Genomic DNA, 11,936 nt, shown 5'->3' with positions numbered 1-11,936 from the left:
CTATATCTATCTCGATTCGTTTTGCCTGTTACAAACAACCGTTATGTGAACAAAGTTATAATACCCTTGTGCACAAGTGCGCTCGGGTATAAAAAAGTGACATGGGACACGATATTAAGTGATTGTAATTAATGGTGCCATTGCTAAAATGATATCGATATGATCCTTATATCGTCGGTAATACTGTAAAATGGTCGTTGTCGACGCATATCGGACTACTAGATAAGTGTTTTCAATAGATAGAGTGAAATTATGAAACATGAAAACTAACAAAAACCTTACTTTTAATTTATTTAACGTGAAAAGTTTCTTTTTTACTTTCTTTCAGTCTTAAATAAGTTTATTTTCTGTATACTTAACGCATATGTTTCGATTGTGGACTCTTCTGCCTGTATCTTTTGAACAGAAGCAACAAATAGTAGTAGCAGTAGTAGTAGTGCATGTTATGTACAAAAAAAATACCTGAAATTAACGGTATTTTGTAGCCACTTGAAACTTGCACTTCATTACACTAAAATTTAATAGTAGTAGTCCCAAAAAAATTAAAATTTTTAAGAACGAAAATTAGTTTAAATTAAGCACATTATTGAGCTTTTCAAAGCCGAGAAATTAAATGAATTTCAAGCCGCCCGGTAAAAATATGGAAAAGTATTTATGTCGCTAAATATATTAATGTAGCTTAAAATTCTATGATTTTATCGATATAGTAGGCATATGTAAAGTGTTGTATGTAAGTATGTATATATTTTGGTCAAAAAAATAAAGTCGGAATTTTAATGCTCTCACTTCCTGATATTGTTCTATATCGAAAAAGAAATGCCCGTTTTTTTAATCAAACAATAACGAGCCGCTGAAAGCGCTCAAAGTTTACCATGTATTTAAGATTGGAAAAAAGAAATTTTTCATAGAAATGGTGTATACTTAATCCTTGAAAATCTATATTTTGCTATCGGTAAAGAATATTACTCAATTGCTTATTTAACAATTGTTTCATATTACTATCAAACTCCCGAGAAAACTGCAACTATTTAGTTTCATATGAGTTTGTTAGTAATCATTGGTTTAATTAAGCATGAAAAGCTGCGAAACTAAGTAAAAAATTTTGTAATTTGAAGTTACCTTAAAACTTGATTTGCGGACATTAGACTTATACGTAATAGTTCATTTTCCCCAAGCATTAACTACAGTTTATACCTATTGGAAAAACGGAAGTTACAACCCGAAAGACATAATTGCTCATATTAATTACAAGCAAACGAAAGTAAAAAAGCAAAAATTAAGAAATAAGAAATAAGAAATAAGAAATAAGTCTTGCCGGCCTCCGCATGTTAACATTCTCGGAAGTTACCTGAGCTCCTAACTGCATTTAAGCGTTTGGTAAAAATGAGCTATTACGGAATTATCAACAAGCTATGGAAAGTTTTGTTTATCTATATGCTTATTTAAATCGGTTAAGGGGAATTGCTCATAATTCCATTCTAGGGAAATGAAGTGAAGGGAAAACAATGGGCACTTCATGAGGCATCAATTATATATGTACATATGTACATATGTATAAAAATATTTGTACATATAAAAACTATGCTGTAGAAAGCAGCAATTTTCTCTGCGGCGTGTACAATTTTATGTAACTAATTACATATATAAGTTTTTTCATGACTGCATTTACGTACAAATGCATTACTAAATAGCAGCATTTATTGTAGTACATTCATACCTACCTAACTACATACATATGTATGCAGTATGTATATGTCGCAGCGAACTGCAGTTAGCTGAAAAATAGCCGCAAAACATTGATAATCCAGCAAAAAAAAACAGTTATGTGCTAAAAGCCCATACAAACATATGTACAAATGTACAATTAGTGATACATACATATATATGTATATATACAAACTAATGATTGCTCCTCGAGGCGCACACAAATGAGATTATTGTAACTAAATTTGCTTAAATGTGCCACAGCAATTACTACAAACAGACAGACGCTAGATAAGTTTACAGATTGGTAATTTGTCAGTAAGTCAGTCGGTCAGCCGGTCAAACAATTATATCAGTGGCTTTTAGGTGTCAGGTGTAACAAAGCGATTAGTACAATCGAATTGAGTCCCCGCTTACCTTGTTATAGACTCAATTTAATTATTTATTATTGTTTTACGAGTATTGACAATAATTTTAATTGTTAATTGAAATCGACATTGAACACATGCAAATGTAGTGGATTCTTTTTTCAAAAAAGTACGTATATACATACAGAATGATAAAGGTATGCTCGTCGCTTATGTAAGCCTGCTCAATGCAATACCAGTGACAAAAAAAAAGCTTGTAAAAAGAAGTAGTACTTGGACAGTAGGAAGTTTAGTTCGGGCTAAAGTCCCACAATGACGGGTATAGGCTTTGGATACTTCATTCTCGTAAAAAAGGTATTTTTTTTAATTTTCAACAAAGTCTTCGACAATATGTTTTTTCCGAAATATGGAATATTTTATTTACTGTACAAGCTGTACAAGCGGGTGGCATTTCGATCCACCGTGAAATGGAATGATTTGCGACTCCGCGCGTGTGTTTCAGTACAACAGTTTTGGTGTCACGATGACCCAGCAAGAAAATCGCCACCTTTTTATATAGGTGCATGGCAACAAGGACCTTTGACCATGTAGGAAATATGAAAAGTTAGTCTAGAATTTAGCTTGCGCCGTGGCCTTCACGACAATCAAATTATACTATACATATATATGTAGCTGCATCCTAGTCGTCTTTCGGATTTGCCAATAACCGCATGTAATTAAAAGCTGCAGCACGCAACAAGATATAATAATTAAATTTTTATACTTAATGTTTGTGCGTTATCGTGAATTTGTATGCTAAAATGTCTCCTCCCTAATTATATTTTCGCGACTGTAGTTGAGTCTGCAGGAAATTCGCATTTCTTTTAGTTTCTATAACAGATTTGTTAGAAAATATTTGGATGTTACTACATCTGTTATATAAAGGGTTCTACAATAAGAGCGGGTAGATATTATGCAATCTATGTGTGAGTTATTAATAAAATATCGTTCAAATAAAGGGGTATAAAAACGTTTACAAAAAGCTTTCTTTTGAAAATGTTTAGTGGGGTTATATTCTTTATTGTAAGTTTATATTTCTACGCTTATAACCAAAGATCCATTTCGATTATATTATGCTTACTTTCAAGCGTTTTATGAACAAAAAATCAACGTTTTGTAAGCTTAATGTTTATAATTGTAAACTTAAAAAAAAAAACTTTATTTAAGTTTATTTTGCTTGCTGGGTATTTACATATCTGTTTTTTTTTTATACTTTTAGGCAATGTCATTTTTTTTTCATTTCCACCAAAATCAAATTTACATTGGTATACATATGGTTGTCGTCCTCTTTTAGCACTGCACGCCACCACAAATTCATTCAACACTTCAACTATTCATCTTCACCCAAAAATAGCTGAAGGGCTGCAACCACAGCAAAGAGTGTCCACTTAATCTTTTTTATAGTATGGCAACTTAAGCTACTGAGGTACAGAAATTAAAACAAAAGCAAAATATGTTAGAGTGTGTTAAGTGCTTGGTTAAAAGTAAGTAAGCACTTTTGGTGACAACAAAGGCAGAATCAAAATGGTAACACGTGAAATGGAGGGTGACAGGTGTCTGGGTCACCAAGCACATGTGTACATATACATATGTATATGTATGTATGTAGGTAAGGATGCATATTCTTACATATATGTAAATAAAAAGAATACTAGATATACAGTATATGCAGTATATACAAATATGCATATATACATTTATGTATGTACTTTTATATAAAAGCCAAGCTGACATGAATTTAGTTCTATTGTAGTTGCATGCACGCAAGCATTTATGACAGCACAATCATGTCATGAATGCATTTACATATCAAGGTATGTAAATAATGTAAGAGTTTTGTCCACGCGCCAACGTAGTTGTACATTTTTAATAAAACTATTGCTTATATGAAAATAATAAGTATGTTGTATTGTTGCTGTCATTTGCTAAGTAAAAATTTATTAAAGCCCAATTATATGTACATATATGTAAAGTTGGAAATTTGGTCCAGTGCCCTAAAAAGCTGAACATATCAACTTTTCCGCTTCTTTCTTTAATTTTACTGTTTCCATATAGGGGTTCAAAAATCGATTTAATTGGCTTTCAAAAAAAATTGTTTCTTCAACGCTATCAAACTTCTTATTTACATACTTATATACCTTCATAAGTATGTACATTGATAACTATTTTTTAATATATGAACAACCCCCGCTCGTCTATTTGTTTCGTTCGCCCTTTTTTCATTTCATTGGCACTTAATTATTGTGTTGCCTTCATTTTCAATTGATGATGTGAAGGCTTCTCATTTTTTATTGTTTTGAATTGCTTGCTTCTAAGTTGTTAAAGACATGCCAACAACTGAATGTCGACGTTAGTAAATGCGATGTTGTTATTGTTGCCTTTGCAAAATGCCGATCGTCAGCAGCCCGCACATACAGTCATGGGAAAAATAATAGGAACCGTACATTTAGACCAATTTTAACATTTCTCCTTTTTATAAAAATGCAACTCATTCTCTAACAGAAACCATATGAGCAAATCTCATGAGTTTGCCGGAAAAAAACGCTTAAGCATTCTTCTGACATTCACAAAATTTTATGCTGCCTCCGAACGGTAAATGTTTTAATGAGAAGCTCTTTCAAGGCAGAAATACATTCGGAGTCTTGCTATTCCTGCTGAGGCAAGACTGTTGATATTAGATTATGATCGGACCAGGGATCGAACCCAGGTCCTCCGGAACACACCTCTAAGCACTCAGCTAAAGCGGTAACCAGTCGAATTACATCAATGATAATATCGGCAAGAAAAAACGTTGCAATATTTCTTTCGTATGAATATTGTGTAGAGTTTCATTTTTCCGATAACGATTAAACGGTCACAAACTGGTCAGATTGGTGTTGAGCAATTCGTATCATGTTTTTTTTCTGTTCAGTTTTCGGCTCTAATTAAAGTCAAACTGAAATTTTATCAAATAAGGTATGTATTTGTTTTTATTTTATGGCTTTATTGATATGATATGATATTAAACAAAAACAGTAACTTCTGATTCTAGTAGCAAAACTTACCATTTCCATGGTATATATCTATTATCGAGTGTGCTGAGTTCGGTTTATCATTTCTTTATGAATAGACTAACGCCATAACTATGCTTGCAAATTTATTTCGAAAATCATGGTTCGCTAACGGGACTATTACCGTGCGCTACGCCCATTTAGCGGTCGACATTATCGTCCATCCCAGCCACTAATTCGGCTAACTATGGATCGTTTTCGGACCACATTTATTCTAAAGGATAATATGCGACCGCAGAGATGTTGAACAGTGCGTATCGAAGATGCTCAGCATCAGCCCAAATGTGTTAATTCGCCATCGCGCGCAAGCTGTGGAGCTGTGTGTGTAAAAATGAGCACAGCGAGAACGTTCTTCCAAAAAATTTGCGCCTTATATAAAGCTTATTTTATATGATCATAAGGTTTCTAATCTAATGCCTGAAATCTGTACGGAAAGTCATTCGTGATTTCGCCGTGATGATATCATCAGGTCATAAGTTTTCTCTCTTTCTCTGAGAGACACCCTTATGCCTAAGTGTTATAGGTCGTATAAAATAAGGCTTACATAAGCCCTTATAATAAGGCCTCACATGGAGTATAGTAACCTTATTATAAGGCTTATAGATCATGTCAAAAAAACACTGCAAATAGCGCCGCTAGCGTATTCCTTATTTCTTACAACTGCTTACACCATTTTTGCTGGGTTGCCTCCAACGTTGCGATCGCTATAGAGCCGTGATGGGCATCGCCTTGCCCGCGGACAGGCCAAGTAAAAGCTCTATCTGGAAGCCTTGGAAGACAACATTGGCAATGGTTCCCGCCAAGATAAGGCCGCTTGAAAAGGCGGTGGTAAACCGGACTTCCAGAAAGCGCCGCATCGGCACTCCAATAAATTATCTTTCGTTGAACAAAAAGGAAAGCAAGAAGGAAATTTGGCAAAGTTTTATCTGTTGAGCCCTAAAAAGCTTATCAAACTTTATTCGGAAGAGCAACTTAAATATTCGAAAGTGCATTATTTAGTTATACACAAATAATACACCTAAAGAGCCTAGTAAAACAGGAATATCTACTTATGTTGTACCGCTTTAACACTATGAAAAAAAATTTATTGTATCGGAAAATTTCTATTATGAATCTTTTTATTACTTTTTTCATAGCTTACTACCTAAAACCCACCCAAATTGCTAATAAGTTCTTTAATGTGAAAACCATCGCAGGCCTGTGTAATAGTTCCGTTTCCCTACTTTTCATAGAAAGTCGCAAAGCAGTACCTCGGATGGACAATAGAAAAGATTTATGTATGTGCGTTTCAACATTACTTTACAACGATTACTTCAATCACTAATGTCTGTTTAGAGTTCTAATAAATTTATTAATGAAATTGTTTTAATAAACCTAAATTCTTCTCTTTGGTCTGCTTATATTATTTTGACGCAGCAATTTGGCTTTATTGAAAAATAAAAATTGTTAAAAATTTGTGGAGTTTCCTTACGTTTTGATTTACATATTTATGTTAACAAATGAATTTATACGCTGAAGATAGTACATAGTATAACCAAGGGTGGTACAAATTAAATAAAGTCGGAATTTTAATGATCTCACCCCCAAGGATTGTGCTATATCTAAAATATATACATACCTACCTTCATTATTTATTTTGAAATCAAAAAATATTTCGATATCGCTCAAAGCGCTCAAAGTTTTTCACTTGTTTTATATGGGGAAAAACAACTTTTTGTTGAAATGGTATGGAATTCTGGAAAATCATTATTTTCGGTTCGGAAAACTCTGGTTCTCTTCAGAAGACTCCAAAAATAATACCCAATTGTTTATTTAATCATTTTGCGATGGCAAATATTTTTTATTTATCCCCCCCTATAAATTTCACTAACTCGATCAATTTTGACTTATATACCCTTGAAATTTCGATATTTCGATAAATCAACAAATTTTAGTAATTCAATAAATATCGATAACTCGATAAGTTTAAAGAACTGGATGCATTACGTTAACCCGAAAATTTTCGGTAATTCTATAAATAATTATCATTCAATAAATATCGATAAATTGATAAATTTCATTAAATTGATAAATTTCGATTATCCTATACATTTTTATAACTATAAATATTGATCAATTTAAATAATTCGATACATTGCGATAAGTTTCGATAACTATAAACTTAAATGATTCGATAAATTCCGGTAACGGTTCGGTAGAATCGCCAACGGTGACCAAATTTATGTTAGCGTATCAATATATAGGCATATTTCCACGGAGCTCTTCATCATTTTATCCAGCTGTCTATAGGAATTTTTGCTGTCAAAGTGACATCAGAATGATACATCTCCCCTAACGAAACACACATAATAACTAATTTTCCAAACAAAGTCACAAAATTATTTCATTCGAAAGTAATTGCCTTAAAGAAATACGAGCACATATGCATTTGATTTATGTGAGTTATGCACAAGTTCAAAAAAAAATTATATTAGTACCCTTGAATTATGTACTTAAAAGCCCAATACAACATGAAAATCTTTTGATTGAAAACATTTAAAAGGCTTATCTAAACAATGAGCATTCAGCGAATTATGTAAATCAATGTGATGTGAAAATATGCTTTATATTTCTTAGCTTAACTATTCACGTATTTAAATCACATAAAATAAAATGTATGTATGTACTTTATGGGTCATAAGCGTACACTTAATTCAAATTGGATCATCGTTTTTGAGTGTTTTAATTTTCAAAGTCGATTTGAGTATAGGCCAAAATGAATGGTTTCTGAAGAGCGCGAAGTTATGGATGCAATTGCAATCAGAAGTGTGAATGCATCACACACAGATGTACCCAGTTTTAAAATGGTATACACATACGAATTTATATGCCGCGAGAAAAGGTAAAAAAAAAATAACTACAGACTGTGTTGACTCCATGTCCATCGGCTGGTACACCGAGGCAAAGACAGACACAGAGGGAGAGAGAGAGCGCGCTCGATTGGCAAAACCATAAAAAAAAATGTTGATAGAAGAAGATAGTCAGTAAAAGCAGGAGAGAAAATGAGTTTACATGTGAAAACAAGGAGCGTACGAGAGAGCAAGAGACTAACGAAAGAGTTTAGATAGAGTTATAGAAAATAGAAGTAAGTTCGTTTATGGGATACCTAAACAATTTCCGTTTAACTATCTGTGAACTGTAAATGATAGAGACAATTTATAACAGACTTACCGGAACTGAAATGTGAGCGTTTGGTTTGTTCATTTTCCGGATCGGTATCTAGTGGCCTTTTTCTAGAATCGCCGATTTCGGGGCTTGGGCATGTTTCCATAGCTGCGTCTTCGGCCATTTTAACCTGAATTTTTACTACTCGCGCTACTAACTGTTCTTGAATAACTTGAAGTGTGTGAGTATGTTTTGGTTGGTTGCTGCTTGTTAGCTTTGTTTTAGTGCTTTGGCATAGACGTTTGCCTGATTTAGTTAAGTGCTTACTTGCTTGCGCTTTTGTTAAGTTTTTGGTAATTTATCAGCACGTGCTTTGTAAACTTTTATTTACTTTTTATTTGGATTTGGTTGATCGGTAATGATTGAACTGAGGTGTTTGTTGTGTCTGTTTCTCTTTTATTGTTTTTTTTTTTGTCTTTTTGAACTTTTCTATAAACTTGTCAAATGAATAACTTTGGTGTTGCGAGCGATCTTACTATGGACGATCTGCTCTGACTGACTTTGAATTTACATCTACAACGCGCTCCTTTCACGGTCAGACTCTTGTTTGACTGCTTGATTTTTTATTTTTTTCAACAGCTTGCTCTCTCTCACTCCTATTTGCGCGTTTTAAAACTCGCTTTCGTTTCGTAAACGCATATGAGCTGATTGTGTGTTTTTTTTTTATATTATCTAATTATTCGCCCTTTTGCCTGCCCAATGTGGTGTCGCAATGATGATTATTCACTGTTTAAAGCAGATTTGTGGATGCAGAGATGCAAATGCGAGACGATGTGATTTTTTGCCTGTTTCTTTTTTGTTTTGGCTTTTTAATTCAACTCGATGCGGGACGATGCAATGCAGTAGATGCGATTAATTTTCGTGTAGATCGACCAGATCGGCAACAGATACTTTTTTGAGTTACAGCCTGTTTATCAAGCTTAACAGCTTATTTGCTTTTGCTTTATTATTTTGCTCTGCTTCGCACTTTGGCTACTGGCAATCGTTTATAATTTTACTGTATCTTGCACCGTTATTCCGATCTGCGACGCCGACACTGTGGTTTTTGTTTTACAGCACTAAGGTGTTTAGATGCTCTGCTTGGGATAGTTTTGCCTGATCTTATCTGATGACTTTGTTTTGATGGCTGAATTGTTTGGTGGTTGTACGGTTCACTGAGGTCTGTTTGCTACTCTTGATCTTGGTGAATTCGTCGCTAAAAGCAAATGCAACACGCAAACTTTTATGGGATGCTTTTTATTGATCCTTTATTTTTGATGGTAGTGGTAGTTGGTGGTTGTGGTGGTGGTGGTGGTAGTAGTAGTAGTAGTAGTAATAGTAGTACATAGTAGTAGTAGTGGTGGTGGTGGTGGTGGTTGTGGTAGTGGTGGTTTTGTGGTGGATTTGAATGTGCGAATCGATTATTTGATTTTTGTTTGTATGGAAAAAGAAAAAAAGAAAAAAATATTTATGAATAAATGCAGCATAATAATAATAACAATAAGAATAACAATATAAGTACAAAGACAACATTAAATAGTAATAAATATATAGCGATTTATCGATATTTTTGCGCTTATATTTATATACATATGTATGTAAGTATGTATGTAATTATGCAATAAAATACGATTAATGGTAAACACATTCATTATTCGAATAAAATTTTACAATGAGCTGGCTGAAAAAGAGACTGTAAGTAAAAAAGCTGATCACTAAACTGGAGATCGACCATCGATTAATGATATGATGGACAAAGCTGATTAAATAAATACACAAAACACACGAACACATAGATAGAGAGAGAGAGAGAGAGCAAGCGCGAGATAAAAAGACAGAAAAAACGACTGGTACGGTAAGAACAGGACTGTGACCCCTGATCACGGAATATAAACGCAAGAATGTTTTAATGAATTGCAGAACCACCAGGAAGTTAACTTTTTCTGCTGTAATTTCTATCTTTTATCTATCAATCCAAGCCAAGGTCACTATTGAACATGTTGTATGTTTAATAAAAAGATAGTTGGCACAAAATTTATACTGCTTTGAAAGCTTTAAAGAAACAATCTGCGAATCCAACGCAAAGATTAGAGGCGACTGCTAGTTGCAGAGAGAAATTTAAACTAAAAGAAAAAATGTCAATTAAAATAAAAGAAAAAATAAATAAATATGTTACTAAAAATGTAATGATTTTAAATTAAATAAAAATTATATTGAGAAAAGAAACAAAAATAAAAAATTCATTCCGAAAAATTTTATGAGATTAAAAACAAATATTTTTTCTCTTTAAAACAATAAAATCCAAAAGGAAATTAAAAACAAATAAGTTTCTGAAGATCAAATTAATTTATAAAGTGTACGATTATTTTTTTTAGGACAATGAAATCTAATAATAATTTAATTTAAAGAAATTAAATTAAAAAATAAAAAATAAAAAAAGAATTGAAACTAGAAAAAAGGATTACTCGACGTCTCGACTGCTTTGTCCGCTGGCTATTGTGACTTTTGCAGCGGTGCAGGTAAAATTTGTGCTTTCTGGTAGTAAAGCTTTTCCCCACGAGTGGCGAATAAGATGGCTTTTATCCTAAGACTTTTGTGCTAAGTAAAACCATGCCAACATTTTTGTTCTTAACTATCGAAACCAGATAAATTTTCGAGGACCTCACTTACAACTTGTGAACCCCATGTTTTTTTACGCCAACGCAGAGCCCACCAGTAGACTCCAGGGCGTCCGCCTCCACCACTTTGGCAATCACTGATTGAAAGCCAAAAACACTGATCGTCTATCACTAGAGAAAACTTTACTTAAATTACTTGCGACAAAATAAAAATTTTTCTTACACATTTTGTTTTGTTACATTGCTCGTTCCATAACTGCAAATAAGCATTTGATTTCGAATGGTTTGATATTTTGCCATGAATCTGCGTAATTGCCTTTTCAGAATTCGTTAATTCGTTTTTACTATTTTTGGCCGCTATAGTCAGATTGTCTATTTTTTGTCATATACTTATGTACATTTTTACACGAATATTTCATTGATAGATATTTAAAACATTGATTGAATTTTCGATTAAAATCGAAAAGGCGTTCATTAATGAATAGCTAAGAAATATATGTGGATGTAGAAAGAGTCACAACTCCAAAATAATTTTGGTGGATTTTTTTTGCATAAATCAATTCGTAGGATTTTTCTCAAATTAATTAAAATATTTTTTTTTCATGGTTATATTCTCTCACTAGAAAACAACAGTCGTTTTAACTGTTTTTGTATAGCTTGCGTTGAGTCTGTACGATCCGCAAGCAGTTATATTTCCGGATCGAATTTTTGAGTTGCGCATCTTTTGAAGACGGTCACCAATCCCGCCGTTTTCAGCGATTAGGTGTGCGTGTCCACACATCTACGCATGTAAAAGTTTGTATTTTTATTATTATTAACAAAAAAGTTGATTTATCGATTATGTATATTATATCGCTTAGGCTGCTCACAAGTGTCTTCTTTATCTACTGAATAACGCACACAGTTTTGACCTTGAAACATCTCATTTTTCTATGCTGCCAATAGCACAGCAATTATTTCCGGCTCAAAATCAG

At 33.2% G+C, this 11,936-nt stretch overlaps 1 protein-coding gene across 2 annotated transcripts in view; it reads right to left on the bottom strand.

Moving 5' to 3' along the window:
- Positions 1 to 9,624, bottom strand: part of ps (RNA-binding protein Nova-1-like protein passilla) — an 86,832-nt gene extending 77,208 nt beyond the window's left edge. For both annotated transcript variants that reach the window (XM_017618836.1, XM_017618837.1), the window contains exon 1: positions 8,372 to 9,624. In XM_017618836.1, the coding sequence (XP_017474325.1) occupies positions 8,372 to 8,489 (118 nt within the window). In that variant the 5' untranslated portion in view covers positions 8,490 to 9,624. The remainder of the gene's footprint in view (positions 1 to 8,371) is intronic.
- Positions 9,625 to 11,936: the final 2,312 nt, after the last annotated feature.

This window comes from Rhagoletis zephyria, unplaced genomic scaffold, assembly GCF_001687245.7.
Source record: "Rhagoletis zephyria isolate East Lansing unplaced genomic scaffold, Rhagoletis_zephyria_1.1 Rzeph_scaffold_01721, whole genome shotgun sequence".
NCBI lineage: Eukaryota > Metazoa > Arthropoda > Insecta > Diptera > Tephritidae > Rhagoletis > Rhagoletis zephyria.
The sequence above is the reverse complement of the archived record's forward strand: the minus strand, read 5'-3'. Positions and strand labels throughout refer to the sequence as shown.